General features: G+C 40.5%; 1 protein-coding gene across 1 annotated transcript in view; it reads left to right on the forward strand.

The window, feature by feature from the left end:
• Window positions 1-14015: 14015 nt before the first annotated feature.
• The window catches only part of sec63 (SEC63 homolog, protein translocation regulator), a 110777-nt gene continuing 99341 nt past the window's right edge, over window positions 14016-25451 (forward strand). The window contains exon 1 of the mRNA XM_060856506.1: window positions 14016-14221. Coding sequence (XP_060712489.1) covers window positions 14098-14221 — 124 coding nt within the window. The 5' untranslated portion in view covers window positions 14016-14097. The remainder of the gene's footprint in view (window positions 14222-25451) is intronic.

A 25451-nucleotide genomic window follows, 5' to 3' on the forward strand; every position in this document is an offset into this window, starting at 1 on the left:
ATGGGAGCTGAACAGTTCTGTGTGGCCTTCATCAGTAGGTGGTGATAGTGATGGAGGGCAGTTGGAGCAGTTGAATGGAAACTTACTGGAAAAGAAAGTATGTCTTTGATTGAGAGATGGTGAATGGGAAAAAATATGTAATAAAAGAAATTCTTCTGCCTAATGTAAACACCACAATGATCCAATGTTTTTATAGGGACTTGACTAACTCAGTTGATTGGTCAGCTGATCTGTAGGAGAAAGTGAGGACTGCAGATACTCGAAATCAGAGTTTAGATTAGAGTGGTGCTGGAAAAGCATAGCAGGTCAGGCAGCATCCGAGGAGCAGGCTTCCTGATGAAGAACTTTTGCCTGAAATGTCGATTTTCCTGCTCCTCGGATGCTGCCTGACCTGCTGTGCTTTTCCAGCACCTCTCTAATCTAAACTATGATGACTTTACCTTTAGTCCTTAATTTTCCTTCCCTGTTCATAACTATGCAACATCAGTGGAATAAAGATTCCTTCCTTCATGATCTTTGCATGATATATGTGTTCAAGTCCTCTGTCACATCAATCTTTGCCTTTCCAAGTATTGATTAATCCTGTCCAGAATTTTTTTCCCAATAATTTCCTTACCATTGATGCCAGGCTAACTGGTCTGTAATTACCTGGTCTGACCTCGGAGAAAGTGAGGACTGCAGATGCTGGAGATCAGAGCTGAAAATGTGTTGCTGGAAAAGCGCAGCAGGTCAGGCAGCATTCAAGGAGCAGGAGAGTCGTCGTTTCAGACATAAGCCCTTCTTCAGGAATCTGACCTTGCTACTGTTGAGCAAAGGAACCACATTAGCTATCATCCAGTTATCTGGCACTTCACCTATCACCTGTGAAGTATTAAATATACCTGCCAGGACCCCAGCAAATCTCCTCCCTCGCCTCCCATAGCAGCTCGGATACAGCTCATCAGGCCCTGGGAATTCATGCACCCGCATGTCTGCTAAAACATCTAATACCTCCTCCTTATTAATTTTAAAATGCTCTGGAATCTCACACCCGAACTGAAATCTCCAAACAAGATAACTTTCTCCTTTGTGAATACTGATAAGAAATGAGTGGGTGAATTGCTCGATCAGCCATTTCCATTTGAATAGCGGGTCAAGCTTGAGAGGCTGAATGGCCTACATCCATTCCCATGCTCTTACAGGTCTTATTGTTGTGATGACTCTTTCCCTCTCCCACCCAAATGCCTACCATCACCATTAAATAGTGAAGACTGACTGTCCAGAATCTCTCAGAATAAAATCACCACTTGGCTGCGGGACTGAAGTATGACCGAGGCACATGGGATGAAGACCAGAGATGCTTGTGATAAAGTTACAATTTGAAGCAATTTTACATGCATGTATTTTTCTAAGTGTATTTCTCCCAGATTCTCTTTACAGTGTTTGTCTTAAGCCTTCTTGTAGTATTTGACTTCACAAAAGAGGAAAAAATGATATTGTGTTCCCTGACTCTGGCAGACGCTATTGCTCTGAATGACCACTAGGATATTCCAGATTTCCCACATTACCTTAGAGAAACATTTAGTGTCAGCTTGAGGCTTTCCAATGACTCAGACAAATAACTCATGATTTGAAAATCATTCATGTGGATCTGTATTCTTGTGTTGAAGCTTGATTCTACTGTGCTACTTTAATGCTCCTCCAGACTTCCTAAATTAACTGCACTATGATTTGGCCTCACCAATATCTGGTAGTGTTATGCCCAAACACATTAAGCTCAATATTTGCTGTTGTGAGGTTAAGTGTTCCTGTGGTATTAATAAATGCATCAGATATTGAAAATTTCAAGTACAGAAGAGTGTAAGGACAACTATTTTCAGATTTTGCAGTTCAACTTGTCTATACAGGCTCTTCATCACTTGGGATATGATACTTTTGGATACAGTCCTCTTGTTATGGCATACAAGGCTTGATTCATTTAATTAACCATTTGGCAGAACGGGAAACAGCATTGTAATGTTTGGAATTACAATGGTTTTGATGAATTTTGGATTAAACAATTGAAGCCGATTGTGAAAGGAAATTGTTGTGAATATTCTGGGCAGCCTTCTGTCATTTTTTTTCTTACTAAGTGCTTCTCCATTATATATTAATGACAGAAATTCATCCAACATATTTTCCTAGTATTGAAACACACGTCGGAGTAAGAGGCAACAGCCTCATTTCTGTGACCCACATTCCCCCAGAGCCCAGCTCAATGCCGAAGCACTGAATTAACTTTATTGTGCCTTTGCTGAAATATATAGCAGGTGTCCTCTCAGGCTGTCTCAATGACAGTGTAGATGACACTTCTGCTTCCCTTTCTTCTCTCAATGCAGCCATCTCATTTTAACTAAGAAGTTAAAGGAGTGAAGATTTGAGGAAAGGCTTCTTGAACATTATCTTAGTATATGCCGGACCATGTGTAAACTGCTATATCATGGAGCCTAGCCAATTATTGTAGCATGCTATTAAAAGTTCTATCAAGGTATTCAAGACAACATTAGATGACGGTCTGAATAGAAACAATGTGTAGGGGTATGGGGAAGTGCCGGAGATTGGCACCATGTTAGAATGTTTGTTCAGAGAGTCAGTGGGGTTGCAATGGTCTGACTGGCCTTCTTCTGTTCTGTAACAATTCAGTTATTCTGTGATTCTTGGACACCTGATGTTAAATTGTTTGAACCTTCAGAATACTTACCTAATACCACATACTGCCATATTATGTGTAGGACTAGTTGACTTCTGTTGATCAACTTGTCCCGATTACCCCAAGCAACCAACAACATCAAAACAATTAAATTATTGAACCATATATTTCAAATGATTGAATACATGTTGTAGGAAGCCATATTTGTAGAGATCTCCACTCATTATCGGTTACCCCACAAGCCTTGTGCTTGTCAGGTAGGAAACTGCCATACTTCAGAATTTTAATAGTTGTTTATTATTTGGAAAGGTTTTTAGCAATGAATTAAAATTATTTTATTTGTAAACAAAGTAAAATTGCCCAAGTTAAAAATAAAAAGACTCAAGACTGCAAGCATTCAAAAATGTATATTGAAGTCAAATGAGCTACCAGCAGGAATATCCCAGTGCTTGACAAACTGATGTAATGGTGATATGCCCTATAGCAAGAAGGTGTTAGGTAATTTACCATCACAGGTAGCCAATAAATACAGACATTTTAAGAGGGCATTTTTATTCATATGGACAAAAGATGTACTTTGTCGAGCTGGGGGAAGCTGAACCTTCCTATCCAGATGCAGGCTGAATCATGCTAGGTGGATTTTAAAAATGGTAGGCAGGACTCCAATTTGGAATTCAAGCACCCATTCTAATGTCAACCATTTCTGTCAGTACACGAAACATGGTAAGTCTTGTTGCTCTGTAGTACCATAAAAATAAATTATTCACATTGTAAGTATTGTTTGGAAAAAAATTGACTCTACAACCTTGAAAGAAAATGGGTTAGAGATGAATGTAATTGTATAGAACAGTCACGCCATTAAAGATAAAAGAAAATGACTTTAATTCAAGCAAGGAAAATAGGATATGTTCACAGGTGTGACAGGTAATCTAAGATTTACCAGAAGATTCTTTACAGAAAATGGAATTGTCTTGTGGGTCAAGCACTAAAAATGAAAATCTCAGAAACAATGTAATAAATAATTGGTTTAAATGGACAAAGAATGTGTTTGTTAAATGGATTAGATTGACAGAATGGGGCAAAATTGCCTACTTTATTTGCATTAATTATGATTTAATCATAATATTTCCATGATCTTAGCAGCCTCAGAAACACTAAGCAAGATTTTAATTTTCCTAACACCATATGAACTGTATAAATGTCACTGCCCAACACTCTAATGAGAGAGACAAAAAAAAACTGCAGATGCTTGAATCCAAAGAGGCTGGAAGAACACAGCAAGCCAGGCAGCATCTGGAGGTGGAGAAGTCAGCATTTTGGGTAGAACCCTTCTTTAGGAAACACTTTAATGACCCTGACTCAGCTTCTGGGGTCAAGTGTCATTATAAAATAAATGGTCTGGTTTTACTTGGATTCCCCCAGAAAGGGGTCAAAAATAAGAGAGCGAAGAAGGCATAATCCATGGTAAAGTATGGGGATTAACAACAGGATAAGGATACAGATTACAGTAAAACACACAGCAGTTAGAACAGAAAATCAACAGTTAAGTTGAGATAAATAGGTAGCACAGAGGTAAATGTTATAAAGCAGAGAGGAAAAGAGTCAGAATTTGAGAGTGATGGTTGGAGGAGAAAGGGTGGATCTGGGAGTGACATTTTTAGATAAGACAGGAACGAATAGTCAGGACTCAATATGAAGAAATGGGGGGAGGGTGTGTGAACATGAACTGGAAGAGGGGCACAAAGAATGTGAACATATTTTGCAGGGAAGGGTGCCAGTTTAATTTGTTAAGATGAAAACAACAATGACAGGTTGAATTGATAGAGGAAATGGAAAAGACTGTCAGTATGAACTGGGAGGTTTGGAGAAAGAACTATTCCTTTGAAAACGTCCCTTTAGGATGGGATTCATTGCCTCTGTCGACTGGCTATGGAAGGATAAGTGTGAAAAAGGTGAAACTAACAGTACGTATATGTGAGATTGACTGTTGAGACTTTTCCTGCTTCGTTTATTAAAGATGAAAACAGCTCCTTTAAAATTAAAAGTATATTTATTTTAAAATATAAAATAATTAAAATGAATTATTTCCAAGGTGAACATTGTTAATTCACCCTTGGTGCATGTCTCTAGAAATTTTGAGATGTAGTATGTATTCAAATTCTGTGCATTGAGAATCAATCTGATCCAGTAAATTGAAATCAAAGATTGACAGGCAAAATTACAATGGAACATTGGGCTGCCTTTAAATAGCAGATGGTTCTGATAGAGTTGAGGTACATTCTCATGAGTGGGGGGGGGAGGGATGATGCAGCAAGGAAAGCCACAGCACCCTGAATAACGGAAAAGATAAATAAGTAAGGTGACAGAGAAAAAGAATTTGTATGACAGATGTCAAGTTGATCATAGAGATGAGGTCCAGACTGAATATAAGCAGTTCAGTGGGAATGTGGAAAAGGAAATAGAAGTTAGGAGTGAGTATGAGAAGTAATTGACAGCTAACATTAGAGAGAATCCATAGTCCTATCTGCATATAAATCCATAAATAGTAAAATGCTAGTAAAAGGAAGGGTCTTACCAACTTGGAGTAATTAAGGGAAGAATTTGTGAAAGGCAAATTATGTTTCACTAACATGATTCAGGAAGGATTAATGGGGGTAATGGAGTTGATTTTATTGTACTTGCACTTCCAGGTTTTTGATAAAATGCCACATAACTGGTTTGCTGGTAAAGTTGAAGCCCATGGATAAAAGGAGAAAATGGCACCATTAACAGAAGTAAGTTGAGTGACAGGAAATGAAGTTGTGGTGAGTGGTTGTTTTTCAGCCTGGAGAAAAGTCTACAAAGGACAATCTGAGGCCATTGTTTTCTGGGTTATTTAGACTTAGTTGTGATGGGGCACAATTTTATAATTTGTAAATGATACAGCATTGATAATGTTGTGAACTGTGAGGAGTATAGTGATGAAGTTCAAGAGGTCATTGGCAGGCTGGTGGAAAAAATAGACAAGTGACAGATAAAATTCATGCAGATGAGCATGAAGTAACATATTTTGCTACAGAACATGAGCAAAGGCAGTATAAAATTATGGGTGTAATTCTAAAGGGGAACAGGGATGACCGAATGGGGTTATTTGTGCATGAATTGCTGAACATTGAAAAAGTGGTTAAAAAAGTTGAGAGAATCCTGGGTTTTATAAATAGAGGCATAGACTACAAAAGTATGGACGCTACATTGAATTTTTAAAAAAATACTGACTGCCCTAAACTGAAATATAATGTCCAACTCTGAGCATTGCACTTTAAAAAGGATTTAGTGAGTGCAATAGATGAAATATCTGAGAATATTCCCAGGCTGCTGTCACTTTGAGCATGGAACTCTGTTCGTACTTCCCTGAAGTAACTGCAGTAAGAGACAAAATCACTGTTCAAAACATCATCCAGCATCAGACAACAGCCAGACCAATGCTCCCTCCAATTTGGAGTCAACCACATTGCTGTGAGTCTGGAGTCACATATGGGTTAGACCAGGTAAGGATGGCACTTTCCTTCCTTAAATGGCATTAGTGAACATGTGGGTTTTTCCAAGAATCAACAAAAGTTTCATAGTCATTATTAGCCTCTTAATTCCAGACGAGGGAATTAAGAAACATATAAAGTTAAAAGAGAAAAAGTGTAACATAGCAAAGATAAGTGGGAAAATGGAGGACTGGGAAGCTTTTAAAGAACAACAGAGGATTACTAAGAAGGAAATATGCAGAGAAAAAATGAGTTATGAAGTAAACTGGCCAATAATATAAAAGAGGATAGTAAAAGCTTTTTCAGGTATGTGAAAGGCAAAAAAATGGTTAAGACTAAAATTGGACCCTTGAAGACAGAAACAGGGGAATATATTACGGGGAACAAAGAAATGGCAAAAGAATTGAATTGGTACTTCAGATCTGTGTTCACTGGGGAAGACACAAGCAATCTCTCTGAGGTAACAGTGGCTGAAAGACCTGAACTTAAGGGAATTTATGTTTGCCAGGAATTGGTGTTGGACAGACTGTTAGGTCTGAAAGTTGATAAGTCCCCGGGGTCTGATGGTCTACATCCCAGGGTACTGAAGGAGGTGGCTCGAGAAATCGTGGATGCATTGGTGATTATTTTCCAGAGTTCGATAGATTCGGGATCAGTTCCTGTGGACTGGAGGATGGCAAATGTTGTACCACTTTTTAAGAAAGGTGAGAGAGAGAAAGCAGGAAATAATAGACCAGTTAGCCTGACCTAAGTGGTGGGAAAGATAGATTAGATTAGATTACTTAGATTAGATTAGATTACTTACAGTGTGGAAACAGGCTCTTTGGCCCAACAAGTCCACACCGACCCGCTGAAGCGCACCCACCCAGACCCATTCCCCTACATTTATCCCTTCACCTAACACTACAGGCAATTTAGCATGGCCAATTCACCTAACCTGCACATTTTTGGACTGTGGGAGGAAACCGGAGCACCCGGAGGAAACCCAGGCAGACATGGGGAGAATGTGCAAACTCCCCACAGTCAGCCGCCTGAGGCAGGAATTGAACATGAGTCTGTGGCGCTGTGAGGCAGCAATGCTAACCACTGTGCAACCGTGCCACCCCAACTTAGATGGTCGAGTATATTATAAAGGATGAAATTACGACACATCTGGATAGTAGTAACAGGATAAGTCAGAGACAGCATGGATTTATAAAAGGGAATCATGCTTGACTAATCTTCTGGAATTTTTTGAGGATGTAACTTTGAAGATGGATGAGGGAGATCCAGTAGATGTAGTGTACCTGGACTTTCAGAAAGCTTTTGATAAAGTCCCACATAGGAGGTTAGTGAGCAAACTTAGGGCGCATGGTATTGGGGGCAAAGTACTAGATTGGATTGAAAGTTGGTTGGCTGGCAGGAAATAAAGAATCGTGATAAACGGCTCCATTTTGAAATGGCAGGCAGTGACCAGTCGGGTACCACAGGGATCAGTGCTGGGACCGCTGCTTTTTGCAATATATATTAATGATATAGAAGATAGTAATAGTAATAACATTAGCAAATTTGCTGATGATACTAAGCTGGGTGGCAGGGTGAAATGTGAGGAGGGTGTTAGGAGATTACAGGGTGACCTGGACAGGTTAGGTGAGTGGTCACATGCATGGCAGATGCAGTTTAATGTGGATAAATGGATGGTTATCCACTTTGGTGGCAAGAACAGGAAGGCAGATCACTACCTAAATGGAATCAATTTAGGTAAAGGGGCAGTACAAAGAGATCTGGGTGTTCTTGTACAGCAGTCAATAAAGGTGAGCATGCAGATACAGCAGGTAGTGAAGACGGCTAATAGCATGCTGGCCTTCATAACAAGAGGAATTGAGTAAAGAAGCAAAGAGGTTCTTCTGCAGCTGTGCTGGGCCCTGGTGAGACCACACCTGGAGTATTGTGTGCAGTTCTGGTCTCCAAATTTGAGGAAAGACATTCTGGATATTGAAGGAGTGCAGCGTAGGTTCACGAGGTCAATTCCTGGAATGGTGGGACTACCTTATGCTGAAAGACTGGAGCGACTGGGCTTGTATACTGTTGGGATCCATTATTAAGGTTAGGCAGTGTAAGAAACTTTACTGTTAGGTAGTGCTCACGTAAGGTAGTATTAGCAAGTCTGGAACTTGTTAGCTTCACTAGACAACAGTAAGCCATTATGTTACACTAAGAACAGACTGAAAAGCTGATGGCATAGCCTGAAGAGGCCCCAGGGAGGGTGAGAGATAACAGGACATTAGAGCCGTGTCTAGATACACGTAGCTCAAACTGAGGTAATAGAACGTTATCGGGCGAGACCCAATCACATATGAAAATTCTGAGTTTTACCAAATAAGGATGTAACTCTGGAATGTGAGAGAACAAAAGGATAGACAAATTTAAAAAATAGTCAGAAGGCGCTTTCTCCAGTGAGCTGTAAACACCTCACTGTATTTTGTGTACGTCTCTCTCTCAGTAAACAGCTTATATTTTGAATCAGATCCAGTGTTTCTCTCCTTCAAACGAACACGGGGACGGTAGCCCGTCCTAACAATACCCTTGAGTTTAGAAAACTGAGAGGGGAGCTGATTGAGACATATAAGATTATTAAAGGATTGGACACTCTGGAGGCAGGAAACATGTTTCTGCTGATGGGTGAGTACCGAACCAGAGGACACAGCTTAAAAATACAGGATAGACCATTTAGGACAGAGATGAGGAGAAACTTCTTCACCCAGAGACTGGTGGCTATGTGGAATGGTCTGCCCCAGATGGCAGTGGAGGCCCAGTCTCTGGATTCATTTAAGAAAGAGTTGGATAGAGCTCTCAAGGAGAGTGGAATCAAGGGTTATGGAGATAAGGCAGGAACAGGATACTGATTAAGGATGATCAGCCATGATCATATTGAATGGTGGTGGAGGCTCGAAGGGCAGAATGGCCTACTCCTGCACCTATTGTCTATTGTCTATTGAATTCAAATTCCACCATGTGGAAATTGATCCTGGGTCTCTCTGGATTAATAGTCAAAAGATAATATCACTTGGCCATCACCTCCCCATCCAATACTTACAATTGAGATCTCACATACTTTAAAGATCTGACATGAATATTTGCATGTAGAGTATTTATGAACAGCTATTTTTCATATAGACTTATGAACATACTTAAGAATAGAACAGATTCATAACCCTGAGACTACCTGTTAGGGTTTTAAAAGGAGTGGCTAGTGAGACAGATGATACATTAGTTTTAATTTTTAAATCACTACTGCTTTGGGGACAATCCCTTTAGACTGGAAAATACCAAATGTAACTACTTTCTTTAAAAAGGGAGAGAGACAGTTAAAAACTATAAGCCAGTTAGCTTAATGTCCATCATAAGCAATGGGCGGCACGGTGGCACAGTGGTTAGCACTGCTGCCTCACAGCGCCTGTAGACCCGGGTTCAATTCCCGACTCAGGCGACTGACTGTGTGGAGTTTGGACGTTCTCCCCGTGTCTGCGTGGGTTTCCTCCGGGTGCTCCGGTTTCCTCCCACAGTCCAAAGATGTGCGGGTCAGGTGAATTGGCCAAGCTAAATTGCCCGTAGTGTTAGGTAAGGGGTAATATGTAGGGGTATGGGTGGGTTGCGCTTCGGCGGGTCGGTGTGGACTTGTTGGGCCGAAGGGCCTGTTTCCATACTGTAAGTCTAATCTAATAAGGAAAAATGTTAGAAGCTATTATTAATGAACTTACTGTCGGGCACTTGGATAAAGTCATGGTAATCAGGCACGGTTTTGTGAAAGAGAAATTATGCTTGGCCATTTTTTTTGGAGTTTTGAGGAAGTAACATATACTGTGGATAAAGAGGAAACCAGTGATCTGCTGTAATTGGATTTTTAGAAGGCACTTGTGTATCAAATGTTACAAATTCATGGTGTGGGGATTGCTATGAATTGGTGATTGGTTGGCTCACTGGAAGCAACAAGTAAGCACAAATGGGTCTTTTCAGCTTGGCAAGACACAATGAGTGATCTGTTGCAGTGTTTGGTGCTCAGAACTCAATTGTTTGCAATTTATTTAAATTATATAGATGAAGGGATGGAAGGTACAGTTGTCAAATTTGCTTATGTTACATAGGTAGGTAGGAAAGTATGTTGTGGAAAGCACCTAAGGAGACTACAAAAAGATATAGATTTAGTGAGTGGGCAAAGATATGCTGAATTATATTCTCTCACATGGTCATGAGTCTTTGGAACTTTCTTCCTGAAACACAAATGGAATCAGAGTACTTGACTATTTTGAAAGCAGAGATAAATAGATTCTTCTAAAACAAGGGTGTGAAAAGTTATTAGGGGTAAATGGGAATGTGGATTCAAGGTTAATCAGATAAGCCATGAACTTATTAAATGGTAAAGCAACCTTGAATGCCTACTCTTGTTTGTATTCTTATGTTTGGGTAAAAAGTGAGGTCTGCAGATGCTGGAGATCACAGCTGCAAATGTGTTGCTGGTCAAAGCACAGCAGGTTAGGCAGCATCTCAGGAATAGAGAATTCGACGTTTCGAGCATAAGCCCTTCATCAGGAATAAGAGAGAGAGAGCCAAGCAGGCTGAGATAAAAGGTAGGGAGGAGGGACTAGGGGGAGGGGCGATGGAGGTGGGATAGGTGGAAGGAGGTCAAGGTGAGGGTGATAGGCCGGAGTGGGGTGGGGGCGGAGAGGTCAGGAAGAGGATTGCAGGTTAGGAGGGCGGTGCTGAGTTGAGGGAACCGACTGAGACAAGGTGGGGGGAGGGGAAATGAGGAAGCTGGAGAAATCTGAATTCATACCTTGTGGTTGGAGGGTTCCCAGGCGGAAGATGAGGCGCTCCTCCTCCAGCCGTCGTGTAGTTGTGTTCTGCCGGTGGAGGAGTCCAAGGACCTGCATGTCTGTTCTCCACCGGCAGAACACAACTACACGACGGCTGGAGGAGGAGCGCCTCATCTTCCGCCTGGGAACCCTCCAACCACAAGGTATGAATTCAGATTTCTCCAGCTTCCTCATTTCCCCTCCCCCCACCTTGTCTCAGTCGGTTCCCTCAACTCAGCACCGCCCTCCTAACCTGCAATCCTCTTCCTGACCTCTCCGCCCCCACCCCACTCCGGCCTATCACCCTCACCTTGACCTCCTTCCACCTATCCCACCTCCATCGCCCCTCCCCCTAGTCCCTCCTCCCTACCTTTTATCTCAGCCTGCTTGGCTCTCTCTCTCTTATTCCTGATGAAGGGCTTATGCTCGAAACGTCGAATTCTCTATTCCTGAGATGCTGCCTAACCTGCTGTGCTTTGACCAGCAACACATTTGCAGCTGTATTCTTATGTTTGCCTATATCTTGAGAAATGGAAAATTTTTCAAAAACCTGGAAATCACATGGAACTTTATAACAATATTTGAGATCCATTGGGCTATGAGGAACCCTGGTTGAAAAACACTGTTCAAGTTGCTGAATGTGTTTCTGGTCCTTTCTGCTCCACATTGAGTTTTTCTCATTGGGAACCGCTGAATGGAGAGTGCTCCTAAATCTTAGTCTTAATCCATGTCTGGCTGCACAGGTCCTACCATTTTCCTTCAGTTGAAGATTGCCCTTCTCTCTCCTCAAAGTTTTGACTGCCTAGCAGGCTGCTTTGCCCAAGTCTCAACCTTCCACAATCCCCTTGATCTATATTTATACTTTTAATCAGTAACAGAATTGATGGTTATGGAGAAAAAAGGCGGCAAAGTGGAGTTGAGGATTATTAGATCAATCATCTCACTTAATAGTAGAGCAGATTCAATAAGCTAAATGGCCTACTTGTATCACCATGACTTAAGGAGTGCCTTCATCTACAGAATCTCAGTCTATTGAAGGGTTCAGAAACCTTGTCTAGCCTTTCACTTTCTATCTTTCTGACTGCAGGACATGCTTGTTTCTCCCTCCAGTTTGACCTTGCTTGTTGTTGAATGGAAGTTATGTTTTTTTCACACTTTTACTTCTCCTCAAATTAGATTTTCTCTCATTCACACTCTTCCTTATTTTTGTCTTGTTCTCTCTTTGGAGCTGCTGGAATTCTGAGTAAGTGTTTTAACACTCAGCACTGCCCCTCCAATAAAGGCTGAAGGCCAGAGAGCAGCTGGCTGGAGGCATGGAGTGGAGAGGCCTCAGTCCAGAGCTGAGTAGACTGGAGGCATGAAGTGGAACAGGGACCGTTGACAGATTGGGTGGGGGATGTGGGGGGCAGTGCAAGCTGTCAGCAACTTGCACCCCAGTCAGATCTCTTGTACTGTAATGTAATGTTTATCTGTAATCTGTTTATCCAACCACGATGTTTATTCTTTTAACTCTATTTCTTATTTTTTAACTTAAAATTTGAATCACTGTAAGGTAATATATTTTTTTTCTTTATTTCTCTTCTTTGTGTCTAAGATTTGTACCTTGGCACTTTGTACTAAAGATGGTGCTGACAGGGACAACATTGTGCACTTTTCACTGTACTCCTGCACTTGAGTACATATGACAATAAACCTAATTCTATTTCTAAATTACAGTGGTCGCTGGAAATCTGAAACAAACACAGAGAATGCTGGAGAAATTCAGGTCTAGTAGCATCTATATAGAGAGAAACAGAATTAACATTTCCAGTCCAGTATGACTATTCTTCAGAACTTGATAAATAAAACGCAGCTAGGAGAAAGTGAGGACTGCAGATACTAGAGATCAGAGTCGAAGTGTCTGGTGCTAGAAAAGCACAGCCGATCAGGCAGCATTCGAGGAGCAGGAGAATCGACGTTTCGAGCATCCCTGATGAAGGGCTTACGCTCGAAACGTTGATTCCCTTGCCCCTCGGATGCTGCCTAACCGGCTGCGCTTTTCCAGTACCAGACACTTCAACAAAGAAAACAGCGGCGAGGAAAGAGCAGGTCAGTCGGACGAGTTGAGTTGCTTTTACAGGAGAAGTGAAAAAGACAATAATAGGCCGAATATCCTCCTTCCTTGCTGTGATCATTGTATTACTCTCAAATTTTGAATTCAGTGTTTGGACCCCTCTTTCACTCTTTTATATCTAATACATATCATAGGTTGCTGGTTTCCCCTTTTGCTTGGTTTACCAATAGAATGTAACTACTTGCTTCCAAATCCCAAACATTTTATCACTTGTCATCAGCATGAAGTTGAAACATTAACTCGGTTTCTCTGTGCACAGATGCTGCCAGGTCGACAGATGTTAACCCCGGCATTTTCTGTTCCTGTTTTTTGTTTCTGATTTCCAGCATGTGCAGTACTTGAATTCTTTCCAAGCTTGGCACTTGCAAAGAGAACGAAGCACGACTTAGGGAGAGTGTGCCCCCACAGACAGCATAAGTCACACCTATTCCAGAAGTGTGTAATAACATCTCGGAACAGAAAATGTATTCAGTACGTTCTGAAGAAGTCACACGGGACTCGGAACGCTAACTCTGCTTCTCCCTCCTCAGATGCTACAAGACTTGCTGAGTTTCTCCAGTTTTGTCTCAGCAATCAATGTGGACAACATCTCCACAATCCCCGGGACAGACCAGCTGGGACATGGAAACTCTCTCCATTGTGACAATGGGCCGAACAGACCACGTGATTCCAAGCCCCAGTTGCTGAGAACAATGGGCAGCGCCGCGCGCGCCTGCCGTCCGCGATGGCGCGGGTACCCCATCCCCCAGTTAAACCACCCCATCAGCACGCGCGTCCTCTTTTCCCTCCTCCACACTACCCCGCACCACCAACGTCCCAGCGCGGACGCGCGTTACCGCTGACGCAGGACGTCGCTGACGCCTGCTGCGCGTGCGCAGTGCCACGTCCGAGCTTGGGTCGGAGGAGCCGAGCCGAGCCGAGGGCCCGGGAGAGGATCCGCACCAGTGTCGGTCACTCACTGAGTCAGTAATGGCTGGCCAGCAGTTCCAGTACGACGACAGCGGCAATACCTCGTTCTACTTCCTCACGTCGTTCGTGGGACTTCTCGTCATCCCGGCTACTTTTTACCTCTGGCCCAGAGATCAGAACGACGGTGAGTCCGGCGGAGAAGAGGTCTGTTCTGAAAATGTATAATAAAATGCAAACTGTTTGCATATTATAACAGCAGCCTGAGTTTCCACCTTCACCTTCTCCCCCTCCCCATGGGAGCCATGGGCTCATACTCCCTGACCCAGCGCCTTCCCACACAGAGTTCCCTGAAGCAGAGCCCATGTTTGTGGGGCCTGCTGCAGTTCGAGGGGCGCGGGGCTGGTTAACAAAACGTGCCTCTGAGGTGCTATATCCCCCACCCCTTTCCCAGTCGGAAGTCCTGCCTGAAAGTTTCTGGAAGGATAATCTGTGGGTTGTTGCGACTTCGGCCGGTTCGACTTGTTTTCTTTTTTCTAAATTAGTTCAGCGTTCTAATTTATGAGATTAAACAGGGGCCGATTTCAGCAAAAATAATGTAAGTTAGTTAATTCTTCATTTGCCGCCCCTCCGCAAAGTCTGAGGAATGATATTGTGTTACTCAACAAATCTCCCCCGGCAGTATTCCTGGTCCTTAACTCCTTATCTGTGTTACTTTTTGCTTTAGCTTGTGTTTTTAAGAACTTTCCAAGTACCTTACTTGAGGCTCTTCAAGTGGAGTTATATTTAACTTTATGCTTTAAATTTTTTGTTATCTTGACTTAAGTAGACATCAAAATGCTTAACTTTGTATTCTTCTCTGGAAATTTGAAAATTACAGCAAATGCTCAGATTGGTCAGCATTTGTGAAAAGAAATGACAACTTTTTCTTAGATGGAAGTTGCATCTGCAATGTTAGGATTTCTTCTATGTTTTCAGATATTGATGGGTCTTCAGTACTATTAAAAGTCTCCTGTATCTGAATCTAATGGACTGTGTTAACATTTGAATCTGTTTCTAAGATTTGAATGTAATATCAGTTAGATACAGGAGTCATAGGTTACTAGTAATCGACTTTTACATTTTGCATTTACCATGTTCACACTTTGCAGAAAACCTGAAAATGTATAATAGAAGCTTTGACATGAAGATCCATGATTTGAGTTTAAAGAAAATGTAAATTAATTATGAAAGTTTTTTTAGTGTTTTATGATTTGCCTTCTCCTGTTTACTTGCTATGGCTAATTGCTGGCATTTTATCTTTAACATCATGAAATTCTGATCCAAATTTTATTTGGAAGAGGCTGACTCTTTACCCCCTCCACAAATGTTTAAATGAGATCAAAAATGCAATCTAACTGCAGTACTGAAGTTATTGTCTGCAGTTGTTAAACTGAATTAATAATTGGGTCTTCCTCGTGTCTTTTCAACATTATTTCCAGTGGAAAAATATTTTAGGAAAGACTACCTTTCAATTCAAGGCAAAAGATGGAAAAGTATAAAGCGATTTAGCCTAACCTCAGTTGTAGGTAAAATTCTAGAATCCATCGTTGAGGATGAGATTTCTAAATTCTTGGAAGTGCAGGGTTAGATTAGAACAAGTCAGCATGGATTTAGTAAGGGGAGGTTATGCCTGACAAACCTGTTAGAATTTTTTGAAGAGGTAACAAGTAGGTTAGACCAGGGAAACCCAATGGATATTATCTACCTAGACTTCCAAAAGGCCTTTGAAAAGGTGCATCATGGGAGGCTGCAGAGTAAAGCGAGCGTCCATGGTGTTCAAGGTAAGCTACTGGTATGGTTTGAGGATTAGCTGTCTGACAGAAGGCAGAGTTGGAATAAAAGTTTTTTTTCGGAACCCGCAGGATTCAGTGTTGGGGCCGGAGCTGTTCACTTTATATATTAATGATCTGGATGAAGGGACTGGGGGCATTCTGGCGAAGTTCGCGACAATACGAAGTTAGGCGGACAGCCAGGTAATCCTGAGGAGGTGGGGAGGCTGCAAAAAGATTTCAACAGTTTTGGAGAGTGGTCCAGGAAATGGCTGATGAAATTCCATGTGAGCAAGTGTGAGGTCTTGCTCTTTGGAAAAAAGAACACAGGCATGGACTATTTTTTTAAACGGTGAGAAAATTCATAAAGCCAAAATACAAAGAGATCTGGGAGTGCTAGTCCAGGATTCTCTAAAGGTTGATTCATAGGTTGAGTCTATAATTAAGAAAGCAATTGTAATGTTGTCATTTATCTTGAGGGTTGGAATATAAAAACAGCAATATGCTTCTGAGACTTTATAAAACTCTAGTTAGGCCCCATTTAGAATACTGTGTCCAATTTTGGGCCCTACACCTCAAAGGACAAAGTGGCACTAGAGCATGTCCAGTGGAGATTCACACACATGATCCCTGGAACGGTAGACCTAACATACAATGTATGGCTGAGGATCCTGGGATTGTATTCATTAGAATTTAGAAGGTTGAGAGGAGATCTAATAGACACTTACAAGATAATGCATGGCTTCGAAAAAGTGGATGCTGGAAAGTTGTTTCCGTCAGGTGGGGAGACTAGGACCCGTGGGCATAACTTTAAAATTAGAGGAGGTCAATTTAGAACGGAAATGAGGAGGCATTTCTTCAGCCAGAGTGTGGTGGGCCTGTGGAATTCATTGCCACGGAGCACAGTGGGGGCTAGGACGTTGGGTGTCTTCAAGGCAGAGATTGATAATTCCTTGTGAGATCAAGAACTTAAGGGCTACGAGGAGAGTGCAGATAAGTGGAATTGAAATGCCCATCAGCCATGATTAAATGCTGGAGTGGAATCGATGGGCCGAATGGTCTTGCTACCACTCCTATGTCTTACGGTCTCACTCATGTACATTTCTTGACTATTTCCTGTCCTTATCCATTACAAATCTTGTCTCCCAATGGAATGCATGCATGGACCTAAAAAACAATTTCACAACTGGTTGAACTCTTGCCTCAAGTCAAAGCCAAGCTCATCTGTGATTCTGTATGGTTGTGAATGGTGAACTTTGCTGATTTAAAATACTTACAATGAGAAAGCTATCATAAATGCCTCTTCTCTCTTCTATCCTTTACCAAATTTAGGTTATATATGCAGAATTTAATGCAATTCTATAAAGAAGTAAACCACTAATAGGCTGGAGTTCTATATATGCCTGAGGAAGAATACTTAAGGTTTGAAATAATACTTCAGTTTTATAATTTAAATTAAAACATAATACTTTTGAGCTTGTGTGCATCCAACTAGAACTACCTTTGATGAATCTGGAACTATTTATGTCTTCAGATGAATTTTAAATCTTTGCTACGTTGCATCAAAACTAGAATGGTCAAGCAACTATGGGCCATTTTGGTTCATGTGTAAATAGATTTGAGTTTCTGTTGTGCGTAGATGGAATTAATTCTGTTCATGGCATTCTGAATAAAATGTGAGTGAACTGAACAGAAACTGAAACATTTATCAAACAGGTTTCTTTGAAGTTAGGCAGCAGGTAAGCAAGCTTTGTTGATTGCCATAGTTTCTCAAACACAGGAATTTAAGAGGTTTGTTCTTGTGAACAGCTTCCAGTGTTGAGTGAATCCACTTAAACACTCGGGTACAAGAATCCATTAGTTTATTAGATGGTTGATAATCAGCTTATTATATACTAAAAATTCAAAATATTGGGCAATAATCAACTTGTTCAGTTGTTTATGACACACCACCTGAGCAGATAGGAGTTGAATCTGAGCCTCCTGACACAGAGGGGGCACTATTTGGAGATTTGCGTTAATGGTAAAATCCAGTGCATCACTAATTTTACAATCATAGACTGTCCCTTATCACGAGGATGCTGGTAACAAATTACATATAGCATTTTCTTCATACCTTCCTGCTTGTATTGCTTACTACCTACTTATAATATTTGTGCTTTGTTCTTCCTGGTATATTCTAGGATCAACTCTCTTTAATTCCTTCACGAACATTTAAGCAGTGATCTGCTCACATTTTCCAAGAGTAGCAAATGCAACTTCCTCAAGTTTTTTTCTATCAACTTAAATTCCTTCATGCGAATCATATTTTGTCTTTGAAGGGCGTCAGTATTATTCATGTGCAGTTCTAGCCCTATTGTTACCCCAGATAAAGCCTCACTATTTTACGCAACAGTAGTGCGACAGTTTGGTTCAAAATGGTTTGCATGATTGACACTACTTCCACAATTATTCACTTCCTCCACCACTCAGTATTAGCAATATATACTAACTGCAGATGCACTGCTGAAAATCACTAATGGTCCCTAGGTAGCACCTTCCAATCCACGGCCACTATCATCTAGAAAGACAAGAGTAGCAAATACGTGGGAACACTACAACTTCCAAATTCCCCTCTGAGCCACTCACCATCCTGACTTGGACATATATCACCATTCTTCCAGGTTGCTGTGACAACATTTGAGAATGCCTTTCCTCATGGCATTGTGGGTATAGTTACGCCAAATGGATTGCAGTGGTTCAAGAAGACTGCTCACCGGCACCATCTCAAAGGCAACTAGGGATGGATAATAAATGCAGGCCCAACCAGCATTGTCCATGTCCCATGAGTGAATTATAAAACATCCTTCTGTCAATGTAACCTATGCCTCACAATTACTAACTGAAGCTAGACATAGTGTTGATTATTTCATCAATTCATGCATTAAGATTGTACAAACCTTGGTTCAGTGGTTCCTTCACTTTGAGTCAAAGTCATGGATTTAAGAAATCACTCTGGAGTCTGGAGTCCAAAACCTTGGCTGACACTTTACTATGGAAGTACAGTACTATCTTATCCTTCAGATGTGTCATTAAACTGCATTCTTGGGTGAAAAAGGCACTTAAGAACAGAGGTGTTCTAGTGTCATAACACTACTGCTTGACAAACCCCCAAATAGATGTAAAGCAAAAAAACACAACTGTGGATGCTCAAAATCTGAAATAAAAATGGGAAGTGTAAGTTAGGTGGATTGGCTATGCTAAATTACCCATAGTATTCAGGGATATGTAGGTTAGGATCTTTAGCCATTGAAAATGCAGGATTATCGGGGTAGGGTAGGGGTAGATGGGTCTGGGTGGGATGCTGCTTGAGGGTTAGTGTGATTTGTTGGGCCGAATGACTTATTTCCACACTGTGTGGATTCTATAAAAAAATCTTAGCAGATCTGGTAGCTTCTATGGAGTGAACACAAAGTTAGAACTGAAGAAGGGTCACTCGACCTGAAACTTTGACTATGCTTTCTTTTCACAGATACTGTTAGACCTGCTTGCTGAGTTTCTCCAGCAATTTATTTATGCCCTGAAGAGAGAGTTTATGGGAGCTTGATATCAGTAAATTAACTGTAATTTTTTAACATTACAGTTGTCTCTACAGTTTAAAAGCACTTCATTGGCTGTAAAGCACTGCCAGGTTATAACGGTGGTATGTAATTCCAAATCTTTCTTTTGGAACCTTTTTAGAATTCTTCTCTGTCAGAACAATACTTCACTCACTGTACAAATTCTTCCTTCTCTTGATTTTTTGGCACATTGTTATCTCTTACCCATTGACGTAGTTATTTAAAATGCCAGAAATAGTGAAATATTTCATATATTTATCTCTTAATTTGCTTTTGTTTGCAAATTTACACACACACTGCCCTTGCCCAGATCAAAATTCATTAATATCTTTAGACACATGACAATTGTTAAGGTGCATAAAATATTGACTGCTGTGCAGTCAGGCTAAAATACTAGACCTCATTGCATTGGTAAGACTGCAGTTAGAAGATTGTTAGTTATACTGTCATATTTTTTTAAAAAAAGACACAAAGGTGCAAGTTTTGCTACTTTGTGAAGTTAGAGAATTGAATCATTGTTTCCCTATTGTATATTCATGGGTTAACGTTCTTAAGATCCTTGTCTGTTAAGATCCACCAGTTGTTTACATAAAAGCTACTCAACTGTGAGGAAGAAACTTTGTAGCTCCGCAGGTGTGTTTTTTTTGTTTCTTTTGGCACAGTTGTTGCTTGTGTGGTGAGATGATCAGGAGAAAGGTATGAAGAACATTGAATATATATAGTTAACAATTAAGTTTGCTTGAGGATCCAGATGTGGACTTGTATGCTGATTGCACATGTGTGAGCGTTCTGTTGTATTTTTGGCAGTTGTTATCTGGCTGTAAGTATTTGCTGTATCATATGAAAATTAAACCTATGATTGTATATAGATTAAGAACATGGTATTTAAACTATGAAGTTTAACTATTAACTATGAAAGGCAAATGGCATCCTGGCATTTATTCCAAAAGGACTGGATTATAGAAATAAAGAGTTGTTACAATTGTCTTTGGTGTCGGAGAGGCCACATATGGAGTTTTGTGTCCAGCTTAGGACTCCTTATTTGAGGAAGGATGTGGTGGTACTGGAAGCAATTCACCAAGTTGTTTCCAAGGATGTAAGGGCAGTCATATGAGGACTTGTACTTGCTGGAGGTATGAAGAATGAGGGGGTGATCTGATTTAAGGTATATAAAATGCCAAAGGGGATTGATAAAGTGAATGTTGAACAGATGTTTTCCCTTGTGGGGGAATCTTAAACAAGAAGTCATAAATATATAGTGAGAGAAGGTAGATTCAAAACAGGTGAGGAGAAGCTACATCTCTGAGGGTTGTGAATCTGTGGAACCCACTGCCCCAGAGTACAGGGGAGGCAGATTCAAGAAAGAAAGAAATAGATATGGTTCTGATGAAAAGGGTATTGGGAATAGGCAGGAGAGAGGAGTTGAGACCAGGATAAGATCAGCTATGATCCTTTTAAATGGTGGGGCAGACTTAAAGGGCTGAATTCCCTGCACCTGTTCTTAATTCCTCTGTTACTAAATACTTTGTTATTAACAAGGGATGGGGGCACAGACTTCATGTCATAACGAAGAATATGGATGCTACTAAGGCCCTCTCCTATGTAATAGACCCTCCAAATAATCATAAACATGCCCTACAATGTTGTAAAAGCATTAACAAACATTGTTAGTTGAAACAATGTGAATATCATTAAAAGGAATGAAAAACAGTTCCTGTATTCCTTTTGCCTTGAATGCTATGCTAGAGAGATTGATTGTATTTAAACATTAAATTTGTTCGTTTTTTTGGTGCTGTTGTGCTGTTCTCGAAGGTCCACGTAGGGATTTCATCTTCCTCCTCAGAATCAGACTGATTCTTTCAAATCCATTGCTCATTCTTCATTCATGTAGTACCACAGCCTCTTCCTGCACTCAGAAAATCCTTCTTCTGTCTGGTTGTTCACAATCACTGGCCAAGTCTTCTGCTAGTAAGCATTGACTGTGGATAGTATTAATTGATGCTGAGATTCTTTCATGTTAGCTATGCAGTTGGCACTGTAATAACTTTCAACATTTTCATGCAGTTAGGGCAGAATCAACATTCATGGTCTAACAAATGTGTCTGCGTGTACACTTTGTATAGTAAGCCGTAAGTGTCGAGATGATTGAGGCTGGATGGGAAGTGGCAAAGGGAGTAAGGAGCACCACCCAGAATTCAAGGCTGTTTGATCAGCCCGGAGAGTTATTCAAAATCAGCACCACCTTGAACTCCATTCTTTTATCTGTGCATATTTCTCAACCTTGCTTATGAAGCAATTATGAAATCAGTCCAAAAAGGCATCCACTGTCACCATGGCCCTTTTATTTGACTTTTAAGTTGCAGGAACAAGTTCTTGCTTTTCACTCCTTAAAGCATGAATTGTCATTCCAGTAAAGATGCATTGACTTCAGCATGTGCTAGTGGCATTGCCACACATCAAGAGGGTCACAGTCTTTCACAGCCTTGAAGTCTGAAACTCATTTCTCCTCTTATGTTTGTTCTGTTATAATGCTGTTTTGCCAGCACTAAATTCTTGTCTGGATCTGTACCCTTTTCCTTTAAGCTTCCATGGTTTGTCTGGAAAGCCCTGTGCAGCCTTATGGTCTGCTGATGCTGCGTCCCCTCGTAAGCTCAAATTGTGCAATGAAAATGTTTCATGAAGTTATCAAGCCATCCTCTGGCTGTAAATGTTCCCTTGTGTGTGGTTGTTCCCTCACCACCCGTCTTCTCATTGAACACATTGTGTAATTCCATAGCCTTATCTTGAATGATGTGGTCAACAGGAATGTTTGTCTGATTTGTGTCCTCCATCCACAAGCTTAATGCTTTTTCCATTTTTACTTTAGCTTTGTTTATCACGAGATGTACTATTTTTAAACTTTGTGGATCATTAAAGATCACACTTGAACAAAGTTCTTTTGCTTTAGACTTTATTGACTTTTTAACCCCATACATCCTCCTGACTGACGCTCCATTTTAGCCACTGTCTAGTTTATCTGAGATTTCCATTTTTTGCACTTCTGTTTTATCTTTTTAGGTGTTTCATGGCCTTGGGGGAGGGGGTTACTTATTTATGTTTCAGTATTTTTAATGGCTCAATATTTTTCAAGGAAGACTGCATGTATATGGTGCACAAGATGCACAGAGGAGTACATCTCTTTTGGAGATGTTTGTTATGGCTCAGAGCCCCGTTTTGGAACGTTTGCTAATGTTTCATTGAACTTATCACTTTTGACTTGGAACTGGGAGCTGAAGGTGACCTTTGGACTTGAGCAGCAGCTTGCTTTAAAAATAGAGAACAAATAAACTGTAAGGCCAGGCCTGAAAATTAATTGCAGGTTGTTTCTTGTAAAGAAGTGCTCTACAGATTCTGGACAGGCCTTATGCTCAAGCATGTGGTAGTTGTTGAATGTTAGCTTAGTCCTCTTGGGGAAATGGTCAGTCTGGTAGGAAGAAGTCAGTGTTTGAAAAGTTGTTTTTGATTCTATTTCGGTCAAAAGGATTGTACCTTTTGAAAGCTACAGAACAGAGGTTTAATTGTTCTCTGGTTGTCCTCTCATCATCAACTTATTGAAAGTTCATAATAGAATCTCAGTTATAAAATTTGAATGAGATTCCTTGGAGCCGACTGGAAGCTTTCCGCATTGGTGTTGTCAGAAATCAAGCAAGATATACTTCCACTTCATGGTAATATTCTGGATCAAGGAGACTATTTAAATGAACTTGACCAGTTACATTTCACTTATTTTTCCATTTAAATCCCTTAGTGTCTGAGAGAGAGTATTTCACGATGAAGGGCTTTTGTCTGAAATGTTGATTTTCCTGCTCCTCAGATGCTGCCTGACCTGCTGTGCTTTTCCAGCATCACAGTCTCAACTCTAATCTGCAGTTCTCACTTTCGCCTGAGAGTATGTATGGAATGAGGTGCCAGAGGTGGTGGAGGCTGGTACAATTGTAGCATTTAAAAGAAATCTGGATGGGCATATGAATAGGAAGGGTTTAGAGGGATATAGGCCAAGTGCTGGCAAATGGGACTAGATTAGGTTAGAATATTTGGTTGGCATGCACAAGTTGGACTGAAGGGTCTGCTTCCGTGCTGTACATCACAATGACTCTTTTGTTTGCATTATAATCTTGGTGTCTAGAATTGGCCATTTACAAAATCTGGTACTGATATTCAAAAAAAAGTCTGGTTAGGAACAATAGGGGTCAATTTTGTCATTGAGTATATTAGTTTTACTGTGGTGTGAAGATATGGATAGGATGGCTGATTTGATTTGGCTGTCTATCTGTGTTATAACACCCTGAAAAACACTTTGTGATGGAATCTGGTGTTGATATTGCAAGTACATGCATCTGTGGGTAGAAAATCAGTTGATAGTGAGTATCAACTATAATGCCGTAAAACCTGGCTTCACTAACCAGCTGCATGATTTTTAGATACTGAAACAATTTGGGAATATCAGCTTTTCAGGTACATTTAATCCTTTTAATTTCTGAACTGATATTTGACTCTTTGAGAGGTGCAGTTTTCTTAGTTTTTCCTTCTTTGTTTTTTGTCTTGTTCTTTTTGTTCAGTCCCGACGCAAACACTCCTTCTGAACTGTGATCCTACACATGTAGGATGACCCCCAGTGCTACTGTGCTTCAAAGTTTCAAGTAGATTGTGTGGTTGAGCTGTTTAATCATAAGGCCTGGAAGTTGGCCCTAAGTTTGTCTTCAGCCAGTATTCAAGCAAACATTGTTCCTGAAAGTGGATAGTAGGCAAAGCATGTTATTAACTATCCTTCAATCATTCGCCACCTTTTTAGCGCAAGAGTGAGCTGAGATATTTAATCAACTACAGAATGTTGCAATTTCTGAAACTAAGTTTAGTAATTGAAATCATCTTTCTTCTGGTTCTTGTAAACTTTACAAGGATTTTTGCTATCATGTCACACCTTTTGGGTTTGGTGGTGGGGTGTCATAATAGAGCAAAAAATTCAACTGTTTTAAACAGCCAGTATGTGTATTGAGTGACTTGATTTGAAGGGAAATGTTTAAACAGATATTAATTTATTGTGTATAACATGGATTTGTTAAAACCACAAATATATTCATTTCATTTCATAGCCGTGGTAATGGTGAACATAATGTCATCAGCTATTGTGTAAATGGTGATTGGGCTGAATAGAGACTTTTGTTTTTGGCTGACTTCAGTGCAGATAACGAACTTTTTTTCCTTTTTAAAGAACATTTTATAATGTAATCTAGGCAGAAAGTTTTATTGGATCAAATTAATTTGAGGCAAATTGTTTGGGCTGCTCTCAATTGCTTCAATGACATCTGTTTGCCAGCTGTTGGACTTAGTAGGCTGGCAAGATCAGAGCGAAAGAGACTTAGCATTTCAATCTGATGCTATTTTGTCAAGAACCTGTTGTTTCCTGTTCTAAAGATGCTCATGAGCATTTTAGTAATTGTTTAACTTTGTTTGCCCAGACTAATAGAATAGTAAGTGCAAACTTGCTGAATCTTAACAAAATGAGAAGGAAGTAGGAATAGCTAGCTAATATGAGCATGAAAAAGTTGGTAAATATTAATATAAACACACTATGTCATGCTGCAATTATGAAACCAGACTATTAATTACAGTAGGGACAGTTTTGACTGCTGGTATTATCAGCTGAATAGTCATAGAGTGCAATGGGGAGATGTGGTGTTTACTCATAGAATGCACCATTGGTTCAGACTAAATATTTGGCTATGGATAAGATGTTAGAGATTTGTTCCAAATTTGTGTTTGGTCTGAACTTTTAAATTTAATCGTATAACTGCAGGGTGAAGAGCTGATTCTTATTAGTCTGCCTTTTGGGGTTGGTAACAGCCCAGTAGTTTAAAGTGAATGATCTTAAAAAAACTTGTCTAGAATCTAAACACTGGCATGAACCAGTTGGGCCAAATGACTTGTTTGTGTTGAGTAGTATGCACCCTTGCAATCCTTAGAGTGT

This window comes from Hemiscyllium ocellatum, chromosome 3, assembly GCF_020745735.1.
Source record: "Hemiscyllium ocellatum isolate sHemOce1 chromosome 3, sHemOce1.pat.X.cur, whole genome shotgun sequence".
Taxonomy (NCBI): Eukaryota; Metazoa; Chordata; class Chondrichthyes; order Orectolobiformes; family Hemiscylliidae; genus Hemiscyllium; species Hemiscyllium ocellatum.